A 19,389-nucleotide genomic window follows, 5' to 3' on the forward strand; every position below is an offset into this window, starting at 1 on the left:
TTGATTCAATTGGGGAACGATTCGAACGAATTCTTTTCGTGGACAACTTCAATCTCTGGTTATGCTGTGTGTTGCGTGGCATGTTATGGTATTAAATCAACCTAAGCAATCTATGCCATTAGTTGTTATCGAGCAACCGGTTTTATGCAGTGCGCTGCGTGTTTTACTAAATTGTCTTTTGAATAACGCGTGTGAATATTTGTTAAAAATGCATCACATACGTAAACTTGTAAGTAAATATTTAATAAATAATAATTTTTAAAAATATTAATTAATTTTCACTTAACATTATATTTTTTTATACTTGGTTATTACTATTTTTATGCGTCAAATTCCAATAAAATAAATCTTTACTACAATAATTTTATCAGTATCAGCTGTAGATATTATATGTTCGTATATAATCGCATGTTCATACGTCAGGCATTTTTAACCTTGACTCTTGTTTTGTGTTAATATATAAGACATGATATGCGTACAACCGCGTGGTCACGATTTGTACATAATTGTATAACCTTTTTGGTTAATTTTGTACTAAATGCTATGTTTAATATGATTTTGCATTTATTTGTTTGTATGGCAGGGCTATTCTTTTTTTCTTGAAAATGTAATTGCGTTTAATTTTTCTGAAGATTATAAATAAATGATCTGGTTTAACATGTTTTCATTTATTTATTTTGATAATTAATATAAATATTTGTGTTCGTGTAACCAAAATATTAACTAATATAGTTAACAGTAATATTGTTATTTTGCCTTGAGGCAAGTTACATGAACTTCTCGATATGTGTAAATAATCGATTTAATCCATTATAAAAATAATTTATGAGTGGTTAAAACTAATAGTATTCGAAGTGGATTTATTACACATATTGAAAATCGAACACGTTACCTCGTCGGAGTATGTTTTGGAATCAAAATTTAACAATTTTTATAATGAACCAATTTCCGTAGGACTATAATACTTTAGTATGTTCATTAAGATCAGGTACCCTATCATTATACCAAGTAAATCGTCTAATTTTATTTTTAACCAACGTCAAAAAAAAAACTACTCCTTTTCTCAAACTTTGATGAATGTTTAAAATCAAACTACTACTACTTAAGGCGGTAATATTTCAGTAAGTTCTATAAGACCATGACATACATGTATATCGCCAAAAAAATTCCATAAAAATCGGCTAAAAGTGGTTTAACAGTTATCATTAAAATTATATAAACATTTAAGTCAATTTTCAAAATAGATTTTTGAATTTATTTAGAGGCAATTCGCGGGTGCTCATGATCAAATTGTTGTTTTCTATCCAAATTCGAGGAAACATTGAAAAATTTCATATGTTCATCATTGCTTGCAAGAATATTTTAAAATTTCAGCTATTTCTAACCCATGTGTAATATTAATAATTCTTGAATGATATTGAAAAAACTATATTATAAATTTCACATCCATATCTCGTGTTGGCGCCCCCTATGGCGTGCGCCCGCATTTTCGCATGCAACGCATTCAAGGTAGGACCGGCCCTGATTAAAGTATAACACAAGTAAATATTTGATAATATGATAAAATTGAATTAGTATGAAATTAATATTGTCACAAATACATGCTCTAATCTAATCATATTATAATCATTAATTATGATTTATAACTTTGACTATGGTCTTCTGTATTTTTTGTACATGTATGTAGTAATTTTTTACTTTCTATTTATTTCTAATATTTTCAATATTATTTATTTACGAAATTTTATTTATTTACAACAAAGAATATTTAATAAATATAATAAAGTTATTACGAATGTATCCATACTAGTGCACATCGGTATATCTTGCCGGATGCCATTTATTCAATAAATGTGTTTTGTATCATCTCAACTTCAATTTATATTTAAATTAGTTTAAAAATAGTGGTGTATGATATTATTTCTCAACTCAAATTTATACTATAGTGGTGTATGGCATCGTGCCTTAAGGCAAATTGCACACATTGTACTGTAATAAAATATTCGAAGAATATGAAATGTTTCCCAATAGACTATCCTAAATACTGAAACATTTATTATTTGTATTTTAAAGACAAAATATAAATGCTGATGAACGATGATGTTCATATAAGATCACATGAAAAATAAACAAAACTCAATGATCCCCTTCGAAGAAGAATCTTGCTTCATAATTCTAAGAATTATATAAACTGATATGCAAAGTTAAAATTATTTATTCCAAGTATTAATAATTTAATAATTTTTTGTTAATTAAATTTTTTAAATTTGAAATCATTGCTTTTCAATCATTCAAACCGATTGAGCGGTATTCCAATTTTTGGCCCATTACTTTAATTTACCCTACGATAATATTATTTATAATACTATTAAATTTTTTTAATAAATTCTGAAATTTTTCCTAAAATTTGAAAATTAAACTCTAAAAATCTTTATAACTTCAAGATCCTGAAATTTTGTTAAATTTTTCGTAGCGATGTACGAAAACTCCGTAAATTAGATTTTGAAATCTTTGCAAAACTTTTTTAATAAGATAGGTCATTGCCTTGATAATTTTATGAGCAAATTAAAATCTTTGAAAAAACTTGTTTGAACTTGAACTTACTGATTTGGTTTTAATTTTTATCGAAAGGTTATATATTGGAATGGTCACCACTTTAGCAATACAATACTACAAATTATATCCAGTATTAATAATCTTTTAGATTATCAAAACAAAATTTTTATTTTACAATAAACCGTGTAATCTTATTTTCTATAATTGATGACTAGCTCTCATCATTTGTCACCCACATCACTTAATTACGTTTTTATTCAAGCCTTTCATATCATATAGATGGGGAGGCTGGAGGCTATCTGTAACAGGAGTAACTAGAAACAGGCGTTTTTCAATAGGATTTTATAATATATTGAAATATTCTTTGTCCCGCAATATACAGAACTGTGCAAGTCCGTCATTTTTTATGTAATAAAAAATTGTACAATGAAAGTTTTGGGTTGCTTTATTATAATCGACTTATTTAAAATTGTATAATTTATCAATCTTTGATAATATTTTTTTGTGTTAATTAATAGTTTGCGTTAATGTATGGAAAGAATTACTTATAAATAAGTCAATTTTGAAAATGAATGAAGAATTAATTATGAGAGGCATTATTGATGATTTTTTGTTGTTACTTGCCCCAAACACGGGGTGAGTTGTAACACCGCACTTTTTCTAGAAATTGATTGATTGTGAAATAATGAACAACGATTGTGAAATTATTTTCACTTGATTCGGCAGAGGAATAGTTACAGCAACTATTTACCTTTATTACCTAGAAATATAATCAGTAAATCTCAAGATATATTAATTTGCAAAAAAAACCTGTTATAACGAGCCCCTAGTTCTTCTATATATAATTAAAACCTTTCGTTCGAATTAAATAGCTAAGCGAGCTTTCTTTTGCACGCAGAACCCAAAATTAATCAAAACCCAATGCACATTTAATCAATTCCTGAATGTTTTACATGCTGATTTGTTTATTCGTATAGATACAATTATTTAATTCAACCAATGTTCCAACTTTTAAAATCTAATATTTGTTCACATTTTGCAATGTTACAAGTCAATAGTTTGTTATACATTTAGTGTTTGCGACTATCACAAATTAAAATAAATTACTGTCATATTTCTTATTAAATACGTAAATGCATCGAAACAATAGAAGCTGAACTTTTTCAAATATAGGATTGCAAAATGATTATGTAATTCAAAATGTAGGATTGCAAAATAATAACTTTTCTTGGAGTTTTCAAAAACAATATTTTTACAATTTTTTGTTGAAGTCGTCAAAAAAAACATGTTTAATGAGGCTCGTTACAAATCCATTAATCAAGCTTGAGAATTATACTTTGAATATTGAATTTGAAAAGTAAATTTTCGGCTTTGCTACCAATAGATTCCAAGTTCAGAATACTGCTTTGTGTCCAACATTATATCTAGCTTTACTGATAACCATTTTCCTTGGAAATATCATCATAAATATGTTTTAATTGAAAATTGCTGTGAAAAAACTATTTACCAAAAATACTATTCGAAGTATCTAAATATATAATACCTAAACAGGACAACGAGTTGGTTGCCTTCTAATAGTATCTGTGAAAACATAATATTCAGTGGCGTAACTATAGGGTGGCAAATGCCCCCCTATACGGGCCCCCGACCCAAAACGTAAAATCACTAGTTGTAAATGGCATTTTGCCTCAAAGCAAGTTACATGAACTTCCCAAAATGCATGAATTATCAACCTAGTTAATAATGAATCATTATATGAATTGTGAGTGATTTATATGCAATCCGAGTTGATTTATTGAACCATTTTCCGTGGGACTTTTCTTCTAATTTTAAAGAAACGACTCAGCCGATCAAATCACATCAAAATCTAACCATCGCGAATGCTCTTCAAATTTTATCAAAGGGTTTTTTAAATTTACTTTTTCCAAATTTAGTATCATTCGATTCAGAATGACTTGAAAAGTCGAGAAAACATAACATTCAGAAAGTTAGTTAATAAATGTGCTGCATCAATATTTTTTTTTATATATTTTTAACAGCAATCAGAACTTTACGTCCTATGAACTGTTGGGCTAAAACTTCTCCTCACTTCGTATTTTTAGATGGTAACCCAATGTTTAATCAATCCATATTTGATGATTTTTTTTATTAGAATTAATCTAATAGGGCTGACTTTTTATTGGTGCAGCAATGCCGGGCAAGGGCTATTTTCACTTGGAAACATATTGCAATCTATATTTCCAAGTGAAAATCGTTGTCACTGCTGTCTGACAACAGACTGCTCGAAGTGGGTATCGAACCCGGGACCTCTGAAACAAGTCTCGTCGCTCTTAACCGCTTACCTACGAGCGAGCCCACATCAATAAACTAGCTGTAAGTGGAATTCTGTCTTAAGGCAATTAGGGCATCGTGCCTTAAGGCAAATTGCTGGAACTTCCCGTACCAAAAATTATTATTTTTTTAAAAACGATTAACATTTTTGAAAAAAATTTAATTAAAAAAAATAGATTTGAGAAACTACAAATTTGACAAAAAATTACTTTTTTTGAAAAAAAAAATTATATGAAAAAAAAATTTTTTTTTTGGATACAAAAAATTTTTTTGAAAAAAATGTTTTCTTCATTTTGACATATTTTGGAAATTCTGAACTTTTTAACTTCCCGTAGGGTAAGTTATAGTAATCGCAAAAAAATCGAAAATGAAAATTTTTATATATCTTTACGTTTCAGAGGTTTCTGAACATTTTGGCATACCTTAGAAAAAATGGATGTATGTGTGTGTGTGTGTGTGTGTGTGTATGTGTGTGTGTATGTATGTATGTATGTACGTGTGTGTATGTATGTGCGGATACAAATTTTCGTCGACGATTTCGGGAACACGGGTCAACCGATTTGAATAATTCAAAAAACATTCGATTCGTATTGATAAGGAGACGTGCTGATTAGTTTTTGGCGAAGGCAGGTCTAGCCGTTCCGAAGATACGGGGCAAAAAGTGCCGAAAACGGTAACTCAGTTTTTGAGAGAACGGAGCGTCCGATTTGAATCATTCAAAAAACATTTCACTTGTATTGACAAGATGAAGAAGCGATAAAATTTTCATAAAGGTAGGTCTAGCGGTTTCGGAGGAGATATGGAGGAAAAAGTAAAAAAATGAGCCATTTGGCGGTCAAAAATGATCATTAGACATATGCACATCAAATTATCAGATATTTATAGAGATTTTAACAATAAGTATGAATTTGGTTTACAGTCCTATGGGTTCCGTACCAATGCTTATGCGTTAGACAGCGACGCGGCGCTTACGCGCTTTATATTTTGTCCCTATGCAGTTAAAGCAGTACGATTGATTTGAAAAGAAAGTTCAGATCTTCCACAATATGTCAAAATAAAAAAAAATTTTTTTTCAAAAAAAAAAAAAACAAAAAAAAAAAATTAAAAAAAAATTTTTTAAAAAAAAAATTTTTTTTCAAAAAATAGTAATTTTTTGTCCAATTTATAGTTTCTCAAAATCTTATTTTTTCAAAGTAATTTTTTTTTTCAAAAATGTTAATCGTTTTTAAAAAAATAATAATTTTTGGTACGGGAAGTTCCAGCAATTTGCCTCAAGGCACGATGCCTTAATTGCCTTAAGACAGAATTCCACTTACAGCTAGTTTTCAAAGCAATCGCACTGCTTGAACTGCATAGAGACGAAATGTCAAAGCGCGCATGTGCCGCGCCGCCGTCTAACGCATAAGCATTGGTACGGAACCCATAAAAATGTAAAAAAAAATATACTTATTGTTAAAATCTCTATAAAATATCTGATAATTTGATGTGCATATGTCTAATGATAATTTTTAACCGCCGAATGGCATTATTTTTTACTTTTTTCATTAGATCTCCGAAACCGCTAGACCTGCCTCCATGAAAATTTGATCAATTCTACATCTTGTCAGTACAAGTAAAATGTTTTTTGAATTATTCAAATCGGACGCTCCGTTCTCTTGAAAACGGAGGTACCGTTCTTGGCACTTTTTGCCCCGTATCTTCGGAACGGCTAGACCTGCATTTGCCAAAAACTAATCAGCACGTCTCCTTATCAATACGAATCGAATGTTTTTTGAATTATTCAAATCGGTTGATCCGTGTTCCCGAAATCGTCGACGAAAATTTGTATCCGCACATACATACACATACATACATACGTACATACATACATACATACATACATACATACATACATACATACATACACACACACACACACATACATCCATTTTTTCTAAGGTATGCCAAAATGTTCAGAAGGTTTTGAAACGTCGAGAAATGCAAAAATTTTCATTTTCGATTTTTTTGCGATTACTATAACTTACCCTACGGGAAGTTAATAAATGTTACCCGTTTTTACATATCATTTGCATATTTATAAAGATTTATTTGTATATTCATAATGTCGTTCGTTTCACGTGCTTTTTTTATACTAACTCATGAAGTGAATATTTGCCTAAACCTTGTAATTATAGCTTATTACAATAAGTTTCTTAATTACATTCGTACACAATTTAAACTAAAAACGTAACAGTTGTAATATTTTATACAAATAATAAAAATTTGTTCTAAATTGTTGAGCTTCTAAATACTTTTGCTTTGACGACGGTTTTGTCCAATTAGGATATTATCAGAACTGCACAATTTTAACTAACAAGTTAGTTTTAAGTTTTCTATTTCCTGAAGTATAGTTTTATTTTCCTTTGAAATCCGATTATCTAACTTTGTTTTCTTGACGTTTCAAATCATTTTAATTGAATGACACTTAATTTGGAAACATTATGTGTGTATATGACCCGATTTTTTACCTCTCGTCGACGAATTCTCAAAAACGGCTGGACCTATTTCAAGAAACTAGTGGTGCATGGCATCATGCCTTAAGGCAAATTGCTGGTATTTCCCGTAGCGGAAATTAAAGTTGAAAAAACAGATTTTTGAGAATATTGAAATTTCTGAAAAAAATAGACTTTTTCGAAAAATCATTTTTTTTATATTTTGGATTTTTTTAGAAAACTTAGTACTTTTTTTCAAAGCAATCGCGCTGTGTAACTGTTTAAGAAACAAAATTTTGAAGCGCATTAGCGCTGTAATGCTGTTAAACGGATAAACATAGATACGAAACCTATAGAAATGTAAACAAAATTTGTACTTACTATTAAAATCTCTATAAAATATTTGATAATTTGATGCGCATATGTCTAATGAATATTTTTGACCGCCAAATGGTATTTTCTTTAACATTTTTCACTCGATCTCTAAAGTCGCTAAGCCTATCTTTCCATAAAATTAATCAGTTATTCAATTCGTTATTACAAGTGAAATGTTTTTTAGATTGTTGAAATCAGATACTCCATTCTTTCAAGAACTGAATTACCATTTCTGGCACTTTTTGTCCCGTATCTCCGACACTGTTGGACCTGCCTTAACTTAAAACTAATAAGCACGTCTCGAAATCGTCGACGTTACCCAGTCTTGGACCAAGCATGGATGATCATTGAACGGCCAAGGCTGGGTTAGCCAGTCGTGGCCCAAGCATGGTTGATCATTGGCATGGCCAAGGCTGGGCTGCCCAGTCTTGAACCAAGCCTGGATAATCATTAAACGGCCAAGGCTGGGTTGGCCAGTCGTGGCCCAAGTCTGGGTAAACATTGGCGTGGCCAAGGCTGGGTTACCCGGTCGTGGCCCAAGCATGATTAATCTTTGGCATGGCCAAGGCTGGGTTACCCAGTTTTGGCCCAAGTCTGGGTAATCGTTGGCATGGCCGAGGCTGGGTTAAGTAGCCCGGCCCACGCCTAGCCCAATACTGGTATGCCGTAGCTAGGCTTCCCATTACTGGCCCAAGCTTGGCCCCTTTGTCAAGTCTGGCGATCTCCTGCATGGGATAATTTGTATCCGAACACAAACACATACATCAATTTTTTTCTAAGGTATTCCAAAATGTTCAGAAACTCCTAAAACTTAAAGATGTATAAATTTTCATTTTAAATTTTTAACCGGGAAGTTATTTAAAAGCCCATCGGTTTATCTTGAAGAGGACGTCTTTTCTTTATAATTAGCAAAAACGTGGTAAATTTTTCGTCCACATTTTAATCCACAATCTTGAATAGATTTTTAAAAATTCAAAACCCGTTCGAAAGATTTTGGTTGGAAACAGTGCTTATTAGTTTTTGGTAAAGATGATTAACTTACGTTGGGGTAAGTTGTAGTAATTGTCCACAAATCTAAAATGAAAATTTTTGTGTATCTTAGCTTTTCAAGGAATTTTGAACGTTTTGGCATATTTTAAGAAAAGTGATTGTGTATGTATTTATATGTATGTATGGATACAATTTTTCGTCTGCGATTTCGAGCGCACGGATCAACCAATTTGATAAAAAAAACTCGATTACCACTGATGGCGGTATGTGCTGATTAGTTTTTGACAAAGACAGGTTTAGCGGTTTCGGAGTTACGTACCTAAATGTGCAGAAAATGGTAGTTTTTGAGAGAACACATCATTTGATTTTAAAGATTCAAAGTACATTCGATTTCTTTTGATAGGGACATGTGCTGATTAGTTTTCGGCAATGACAGGTTTAGCCGTTTAGGAGATATGGAGCAAATAGTGCAGAAAATGGAAACTTGGTTTTTGCGAGAAGCGGACATCCGATTAGAATGATTCAAAAAATATTCGGTTCGTATTGACGGGAAGTCGTGCTGATTAGTTTTTTCAAAGGCAGTTTTGGCCATTTTGGAGATACGGAGCAAAAAGTGCAAAAAATAGCGGTTATTAAGAGCGTTAAATATTCTGCTTGTGTTGACAGCGTGAAAAAATGTTTTTGGGGATGGCAAAAAAAACTTTATTTCAAAATTAAAAAAAAAATTTAAATATCTAAAGTTTTTTTGGCTTTCAATTTTAATTCAGTCTGAAAATATTTAAAATTTTTCGAATATTTCATTACAATACGGGAAGTACCAGCAATTTGTCTCAAAGCACGAGGCCATGACTACTATTTTTTTAATTAATTAATAAACAGCAATAAATTTACATATAACTCTATAACACTGACATGATAATGCACTTTTTTGACAATTTTTTATGAATTATACTAAACTATTGTACAATATCATACTAAAATGTTATTGCTTCACAAGTCGTTTAATTTAAACAAAGTTTGAAAAAATAATCCGCATTTTTGCGTTTGTTAAAATTAACCCTAGAAGTCAACGTTTTTTTCAAAAACGGCTGAACCTTTTTAAAAAAATTTAAAACCGTTCGATAAAACTTGGTAACGCTCGAGTTTCGGAAATTTACTCTTAAAAAAATTAAGATTATTTCTATGTGTTCTGAAAATTGAAATAAATAATCCCACCATTCTTCAACCTGCAATCGTAAGAAGGTTGGATAAAACTTTCGAGAAAAAAAATTAACATTTTTATATCAACATATAATTTGTGTGCTTCAATTTATAGTTCAAAGTTGAATTGTTTAAGCTGTGTCAATAAAATGCAGTTCTAAGATTACGTAAAATTGCAATGATTCTATTTAAATGAATTATAATAAGTCATCTTAACATTTCTTTTATTCGCAGGCCCAGAGAAATGTTATTCGGCAATTCTCATCGACGTCCAAAGTTTATCAAAAGACATGTGAGCAGCCTGCACCACTCACATTTTTATCAGAAGATGAGCTTATGATGAAAGAAACAGGTGATTATATTTTATTATATCTATATCGCAAATATACGTGTGTTTAATTACTTCGCTTTAGATAGAACTATTTTTAACCCTTTCCACCCGCGAATTGCGAGATTTATATGAATTTTGCCGTCGCAGGGGCGGCATCTGAGTCGAAAGAGTTAAATTAATAAGTGAAGTTATTTTGAAAGTTATAATAAAATAATTTATATTGCAATATTTCCAATGATTTTTCAAATAAGCAATAGATTCAATTTTTTTTCATATTCATTTAAAATATAATCGTGGAATATTTTAAATTTAGCATGAAACTTTGGTAGTATCATCTGATTCATTTATATTTAATTGTGTAATGACATCCTGGCATATAAACTAGGCAATGATGAGTATATTATTATATAACTATTAATTTATAGTAATCGCACAAAAATTGAAAATGAAAATGAAAATGAAAAAATGAAAATTTTTGCATATCTTTACGTTTCAAAGGTTTCTGAACATTTTGGCATACCTAAGAAAAATGGATGTGTGTGTATGCATGTTTGGATTCCATTTTTCGTCCACGGTTTTAAGAGCATGAATCGATTTGAATGATTCCAAAAATACTCAATTGTTATTGATGAGGAGATGTGTGCTGATTAGTGTTAAGACTGCCTTTAGCAATTGAGATAATAACTTAACACAAAACACAACTTTCAGAACATTTATTAACAGTGAAATATATAATTGATTATAACTTCCTAAAATCAAATTTAGTTTTATAGTATTCTTTTAATTAGTAATGTTTAAACACATACTAATTAATTTCCATAATCGAGATTAACTTGGAAGATGCGATTAATTTAAAAAAAAAATAGTAATATAAATTAGTACTTGATGTTTCAGATATGTTCATATTAATAACTTACCGTAGGGTATATTATTGTAATGGACGATCCGTTTAATCGAAATTGAAAATTTTTACATTTCTCGACGTTTTGAAGGTTTCTGAACATTTTGGCATACCTCAGAAAAAATGGATGTGTGTGTGTGTTTTGTATGTCTGCATTTTTTCGTTCACGTTTTCGGGCGCACGGATCAACCGATTTGAATGGTTCAAGAAACATTCGATTCCTATTGATAGGTAGATGTGCTGATTAGTTTTTGTCAAAGGCAGGTCTAGCCGTTACGGAGATAAAGAGCAAAAAGTGCAGAAAATCTGAGTTTTTGAGAGAACGAAGCATCCCATTTGAATGATCTAAAAACATTCAATTAGTAATGATTGGAAGAAATGGTTATTAATATACAAAAAATGGCAGTTTTTGAGTTAAATAAGCATCCGAATTGAATGATTCAAAAAACTTTCTGCTTGTGTTGACAAAACAATGGCTTTCGGGAAAAAAATTGACAATTTTTTTTTTTTGTATATTTGAAAATAATTGAGATTTTAATTTTAATTTTCACTACAGTTCTAAAGCTCACTTATAAACTTCTTTAAATAAATAACTTTCACTTTGTAATTCAGTTTATATAATTCTTATAAATAAATATTAAACAAATGTTACAGTATTTATAATAATCTATTTGAAGTATTCCTCGAACATTTCATTACGGTACGGAATGTTCCAGCAATTTGCCTTAAGGTACGATGCCATACACCACCAGTTTCATATTAATATTATACATCTCATATACCTACAGTTATCCAAATATCACTGATTTAAAATAATATTCATATCTAAATTTGTTTATCTATAAATAGACTGCCTGATTGTTATTTTCAATAAACGATATTTTTTTCTTACAAACGGTCGAGCATATTGTTTATTATTTGAACTGCAAATACGTAATTATTTTTATCTGACGTAAAATCAGCGAATAGTCATGCAGTTTCGAAAACATTAAAAATGTGATCAGCAAATAATAAGGTCAATGCAAAAGATAACGTTTTATATTTGTGGATTTAGTTTATATCGATATTATTTCATTATTCTCAAAGGAGCAGTATTGTAGTTTTTACATGAACTGATATATTTAGATTATTTCTTGTTTCATTTGAGGAAAAGATAATTTGTTGCATAAATATCAAGCATAAAAAGTATAAAAGTATCAAGAATATCGTCTCCGTCAACCAGAAAGTTTAAGTTTCGACACCAACCTGATAAAAAACAGTATTGATATTGGTTCATATTTGAAAATATAAATTTCAATATGTTCTTTGACATTTAATTTAAACTCAAAATCATGTTGACTAGTATTCTAAAAAAAAGCAATTAGGAAGTATCATAGGACTAGTATGTTCTGATTGCTGTTCGAAAAACGAACAACAAAATCAATAGGATATCTATAAAAATCAAGCTGCGCGAGAAGATCCTAATACTAAAAACGCAAAAAATGACCACCACTAAATAGCAATCAGAACTTAATAGTCTTTCAATCCAAAAAGTAGTTTGTGATAGGACAATTTGTTTTGGCATATTTTGTTTCTTTAGACTAGCAATTATTTTACCTTTCAACTATTTAAAATATTATCTCTATTACAATCATATTATTATTATATTATTTATATGTATAGTAAACCTGTATTCCAGTGCGTATTAAACCTTTGAGTTGCAATTAAACATACAGTATAGTAGTTTTTTTTGCTTTGATCGACGTTTTCTCAAAAACGCCTGAACCGATTTCAGAAATTTAAAAGCCATTTGATGTATTTCGGTGAGGACTGTTGTTTGTCAGTTTTGTGCGACGATCTGCCAAGCCGTTTCTTTGTAATTTGAAAAAAAGTGTTAAACTTTTCGTCCGCATTTAAGCTCATTCTACCGAATCGATTTTAAAAAACCAAAAACTGTTCGATAGATATTAGTTGGGAATGATACTGATTAGTTTTAGGTGAAAATCTACCGAGCCGTTTTCTTGTAATTAACTGTTGAAAAAAAATTTAAACCGATTTTTATGGAATTTTTTTAGCGTATATACCATGGTCTTATAGAACTTACTGAAATATTACGGCCTTACGACAAATAGTTTCATTTTAAAAAGTCATCAAAGTTTGAGAAAATGAGTAGTTCTTTTGACATTTGTTAAAATTAAAATTATACTTATTACTTGGTATAATGATAGAGCACTTGGTCTTGAACATAATAAACCATTAATGTCCTGGAAACTGGTTCAATTGTAAAAATTATTGATTTTTGAAAATGTTCGTTCGTTTTCAATTATGTCAAGTCAAAGTGTTCGTTCATTTTCAATTATGTGTAATAAATCCACCCGGAATACTTATTAAGTCGATTATTTAAACATATCGGTAAGTTCACGTAACTTGCCTCAAGGCTAAATACCAAACCAACTAATTTTATATAAATAATCAGACAAGTGTTTGTTTATTTAGTTTGGATGTTATCAACGGTAACAATGATTATAATGGTTAAATTGTGCAATACGCAGGAATTTTATTAATTATATTTTCGTATAATTGTCAGTTATTTAAATTGGTAAATTTGGATTTTGTTTGCTAAATTTGTTTGTTTAAAAGGAGAATAATAGTTCAATATATTTATATTGTATATCAGTAGAGCCCTTTGTCTGCATGTAGATTCCTATAAACTAGATAATTAGGTATATGTTTAACTGTTTACTTTGATATATTTATTATTCGAACCTTAAATTAATTCTACTTGAAGCTTTGGCGAAAAAATTAACTTTATTTTTTTGTTAATTTTGATAACGCTTAAAGTTGAATTGATGGTTGAGTTCATATAATTTCGTATAGTACTGCATACATTTAATTTACTCTTCCAAATTGTGGATAGATGCATCACCATCACTCCATAAAATGATCTTCAGCTTACTTCAACTCTTCGAAACTACGTTACACTTTCGAATGCCCTATTATTTTATTAATTTTATATTTTTAAGTAAAGTTGACTTGAAACTTGTATATCATAAATATTTTGTATAAATAAATATTAGCTTCATATCTAAAAGCTTATCCTTCTAATCATCATATACAGAATCTTTAAATGTGTCAATAGTACGTTGAACATCTCCTGTGGTCTCAGCTATAACTTCAAAAAATATGGATATAACCAGTCGCCACTTTTTTGTTGCACGGTGCTTCTTAAATCTGGAAAAGTTTCGGCCTTTTACGATTTTCGATCTAAATCAAATCATTTAATATTTGTTCTGGTCGAAACCGGACTTGAAAATCTAATTTGGGGCCATGTGAGGGCAAAGCTAATAGAACCACAAAATAATAAACAAAGCTAATAATATAGGAAATTAGATTTTTGCTCGATAAGTATTTTAAACGAGTGCAGTATAATGCATTCAAGCTTTAAATATTTATTTTAATATTTAAAATCTAAGTGTTAATGTATTTTAAAATTATTTACAGTTGCCAAATTAGCTAAAGAACAAATTCTACCACTAGTTAAGAAAATGGATATAGAAGAAAAAATTGACCCATCAGTAGTGGATATGTTATTCGAAAATGGGGTAAGAATTTAAACATACTTTTAAATATTGTATAACTGCAGTTGTAATTATGTGCACTTACATTTAAAAGGAGTTTATTATTACAATTAGTCAGGGGTAATTTGGTAGTCAGTGTTACCCTAGTCACATCGTGCAATGATCCTCGTTTGTTTGAAACATAACAAATAGTCTTTTCAGTTTTATTTTTTACTAATCATGTATATATACATAATCATATTATATGTTGCTAAGCAAATATTCAAATTTATTTTTAAGAGATCAAATTTCCAAGATCAGTCTGAAGAAAAAGAAAGAAAAATCTAAATTTTAGGTATAAGGATGCAGTAAATTTTTGCACATGTACATGTGTTTTTTTAATCTTATGGAAGTTATTTGAGATATTTCAAATATTATAATTTTTTTGGACTTTTTAGAAACGTTTCAAGAATATTCCTATAATTTTTTAAAAAATATTTTTATTCATCGGCAAGGTTCTGCAATTTACTTTAAGGCACTTCAATATACCACGAGTATAATTGTATAGTATTTGTATGTACTATTTACGCTTAGTTACTTTCACTGAATAATTTAATATTCATTGCGTATTGCATCAACATGCAAGTATTGCATTTGAGAATATTGACCTTATTGCAGACGTCATAAATGCAACTTGGTTATTTAGTACTTATAGATGGTTTTTAGCGTTTTTAAATATTTTATACTAAGATTTAGGGTTTATTTCTTAAACCAAGCAGACTAGACCGAACTCCAACTTTTATTAATGCTATAGATTAATTACTAGACTGAACTCCAATTTTCTAGCAACTATAATTAAATATCAAACTTTGCGAATCATATGCATATGTCTATAGTTAACGTTTTCTCTTGTATATCATTCATAAAGTTTTATTCAAAGTGACCGTTTATGAGAAGATATAGGTATTATTATATGAAACAATATTCAGTTAGAAAGGATCAATTTATTTAAACCCATTCAAACTATTGCAATTGGAGAGTTAAATCCTCCGCATGCTATGTTTATTTTTCTATGTTTATATTAGTTCGCGTGACTACCTTTGATAACATATGCTTCTCCAAATTTATAAACTAATCACTAATTGTTAAGAAGAGATGATTACGAATTTCGATTTACAAGTATTTATTTTATTTTAAACAAATATAGGCAAAATGATTGATTTGATCTCATATATTTTCAACTTTACAGTTGATGGGAATAGAAATTGATAATGAATACGGTGGATCCGGATGTAATTTTATGACAACTATATTAACAGTGGAGGAATTGGCAAAAGTTGATCCGTCTGTATGTATATTGGTAGATTTGCAGAACACCTTGATCAATTCACTGATAGTTAAACTGGGGAATAAAGAACAGAAGGAAAAATATCTTACACGATTAGCACAAAATACAGTAAGTATTTAATTCATAGGAATGACTATATATGGTTAATAAATTATTGTCAATGATTGCTTGTTCTGCCTGATTTATATGAAATTTGATATAACAATATTTGAAAAATTTTGGGGGAAAATAAATAATTAAATATTTGTTGACAAAATGTCTTTAAATTCAAATCAGCATCTTTTTAGAAAATTGTTAATGCAAATTTATTTGTAATGACTAAAAATCGATGATTACTTTTTTTGTTTATCAGCATTTCATATTTACGTCTATAAATAATATTTATTAAATATTAATTGTTCAACGTAATTAAATAATTTTTGTTTCAAACGTTATGTTGCTTGAGAAATTTAAATTTTAGGACTTAGCTAACCAGTGTTTCTTTCATATCTAAAATTTTTCCATCAAAAAACAATAGTTAGATATTTTTGTTTCTTCAGGTTGGCAGTTTTTGTTTAACGGAACCCTCATCTGGATCCGATGCATTTTCATTAAAAACGACTGCCAAGAAAGATGGAAGTGATTATATTATTAATGGATCTAAAATGTGGATTTCAAATTCAGATATTGCAGAAATTTTCCTAGTTATGGCGAATGCAGACCCATCTCAGGTAGGCATTATTAATCTATCAGCTCTAAAATATAATGGATGAACAGATAATTTTTTATAGGGATACAGGGGTATCACATGCTTTATTTTAGAGCGATCGATGCCAGGCTTCACTGTACAGAAAAAAGAAGAAAAAACTAGGAATTCGTGCTTCTGGAACATGCATGTTAACTTTTGAAGATGTTAGAGTACCAGAAGAAAATATTTTAGGTAATAATAAACATATAATTACATAGAAATTATCAAATCGTTCTTGCTATTAAAATTAAGCAGTTAAGTTGAAAAATTTCGTAATTTTTTGCAACCGAGGTCTTTAGATTCAGCGAGTAAAATAGCTAATAATATTACAAATTTAGGAATTTTGTCCATAATTGAAAAATTTTGAAAATTAGGTGTCCATTCGTCCAGTTTTGGCCGCGACAGTCCCGGATTTCTACCTTGTGTCCCGGATTTTTCTAAAAGCTATATTTGTCGCGCATTCAGATCTTTTGTTCCAGATTATCTTGGTTTGATTGATTTAAAAAAACACAATTTTCATAAATAGTTTTTGTTAATTTAAATGAGACTTAACTTAATTAGCCTATGCCCCTGGATTAGATTAACTATAAGTTGCCGTTTCGTTTTTGACCTGTAAAAATAAGGTCACCTTACTTAAAACTAAACCTCACAAAACTCACTGTTCCACCTAAAGCTTTCATTTACTTTTTAATACATATTATATGAGTTTGAGAAATAGCATTATATAGATTTTTATTAAGCAATACAAATTATTTGTTTCCCGTTTCAGAAAGTTTGTGACTTTACTGAATATGCAAAACTTTCTAAATATAAATCTAATAATAGATGAGAGGCTTACACGGGAATATTTCATAACAGAAATAAGTCTGTTTACCTTGAATTTTATTATCAGCGAATTAGAACAATTCTAAATAATTATGACACAAATTAAATAAATATGTTACAGTATAGTATACCCACTCAGAATTCTTGATAGAAATCTTCTTATTTGCAGACGACGAATTTCGATACAGATTGTCAGTATATTTTTCTTTCATATAATGTTGGTTTTTACAGGTTTTGCTATATACGTGAGAATTTTGCAAATTCACTTATCGCTTTAAAACGAAACATATTTTTAAATGAAAAAGTGGACTTACAGTTGTGTACCTTATATTGACATAAATCGAATTGCGAATTGAATTTTATCTAGATTTTGACAAGGCGCTTTTAATTCTTATATAGTTTTTGTACTAAACTGTAAGAGAGAGGATTTTGAAAGAAAGAAAAGAAAGAAAAAATACACGTATAATAATTATTGTAAAATAAAACAAATTAATTTCTACGTTACAAACTTTTTGAGGGAGGTTTGTTTTCGCCAGAAAAATTAGATTTGCTAATTTTATATATCCTATATATGTTCCAAAGTTATTATTTGTGTTATCAATAAATCTTCTTATTTAAATTGTTGTCTGTTACAACTGGAAATAAATGATTAGTCAAAATAACGCTTCCGATCGATTCCAAATTTAGGAAATTAATTTAAATAACACAAATAATAAATAATATAATATAGATAATGTTTTATAAATACAAATAAGTATAGAATTATAAAAATGAGTTTTTCGGAGCACAGGTTTTGAAGAAAACATGATTGGCAAAAAAAGAATGCTTAAAGCCAAAAGTGTATTTTCATATTAACATATCAAAAAAGTTGTTGTTTCGAAGTTCTAATACACTTGCAGGACCAGTTCAATAATGTTTTTATGTATAAATAATACTACTTGCTACAAATAAGTAATATTTATCTAAATCATATTAAATTAATTTAATAGAATCTGTCAAAACTATTTCACATATGTGCCACCGGCCATTGATTCATTTTAAAATACGTTTTACAAAAAATTTTAAATTAAAAATATGAAGTTTTTACGTGGTTTTAAATAAATATCCCACCTTTCCCACAGTATCAGGATTACCACGAATATTTAAAACTGAAAACTGGCCAAATCGGTCAGCCGTTTTCGAGTTTTAGCATACCTAACATAATATCGAGCTCCATTTTTACATATGACTTTATATATATAAAATAATGAAGAAAAAAATAAAATAATATTTCTTTGTGAAGTTTTACAAGTAAATAAAATTTATAATCGAATAAAATTGAATTATTTTATTATATATTTTTATAGGAACATACGGTCATGGTTACAAATATGCCGCTGGATTTTTGAATGAAGGTAGAATTGGAATCGGAGCTCAAATGATTGGAACAGCACAAGGATGCTTAGATGCTACTATTCCATACACCCTCGAAAGGAAACAATTCGGCAGAAATATATTTGAATTTCAAGTAAATCTAATTTAATGGCGAAATATAATCCACCTTTACACTAATCTAATTTATTATGTATTATTAATATGTGTTTGAATTATTTTATTAAAGGCAATGCAGCACCAAATTGCCTTAGCAGCCACACAAATTGAAGCTGCACGGTTATTGGTCTATAACGCTGCTCGTTTGGTAGAAAGTGGCGAAAGTTTTGTTAAAGAAGCAGCAATGGCCAAATACTTTGCATCAGGTTTGAAATCTATATATCTATGAATATAAGGTTTTAAAAAAGTTTATTTAATATTTATTTTA

At 29.3% G+C, this 19,389-nt stretch overlaps 1 protein-coding gene across 1 annotated transcript in view; it reads left to right on the forward strand.

Moving 5' to 3' along the window:
* The window catches only part of LOC113365686 (short/branched chain specific acyl-CoA dehydrogenase, mitochondrial-like), a gene marked incomplete at its 3' end in the record, with an annotated part of 49,041 nt that extends 29,714 nt beyond the window's left edge, over nucleotides 1-19,327 (forward strand). The window contains 8 exon segments of the mRNA XM_026607201.1: nucleotides 10,158-10,275; nucleotides 14,636-14,736; nucleotides 15,941-16,147; nucleotides 16,579-16,749; nucleotides 16,810-16,881; nucleotides 16,883-16,958; nucleotides 18,938-19,098; nucleotides 19,192-19,327. Coding sequence (XP_026462986.1) covers nucleotides 10,158-10,275; nucleotides 14,636-14,736; nucleotides 15,941-16,147; nucleotides 16,579-16,749; nucleotides 16,810-16,881; nucleotides 16,883-16,958; nucleotides 18,938-19,098; nucleotides 19,192-19,327 — 1,042 coding nt within the window.
* Between the last annotated feature and the right edge of the window lie 62 nt (nucleotides 19,328-19,389).

The sequence above is a fragment of the Ctenocephalides felis genome, unplaced genomic scaffold (genome assembly GCF_003426905.1).
Source record: "Ctenocephalides felis isolate EL2017-DRISC unplaced genomic scaffold, ASM342690v1 CF-g0.4_SCAFFOLD_01170, whole genome shotgun sequence".
Classification (NCBI taxonomy): domain Eukaryota; kingdom Metazoa; phylum Arthropoda; class Insecta; order Siphonaptera; family Pulicidae; genus Ctenocephalides; species Ctenocephalides felis.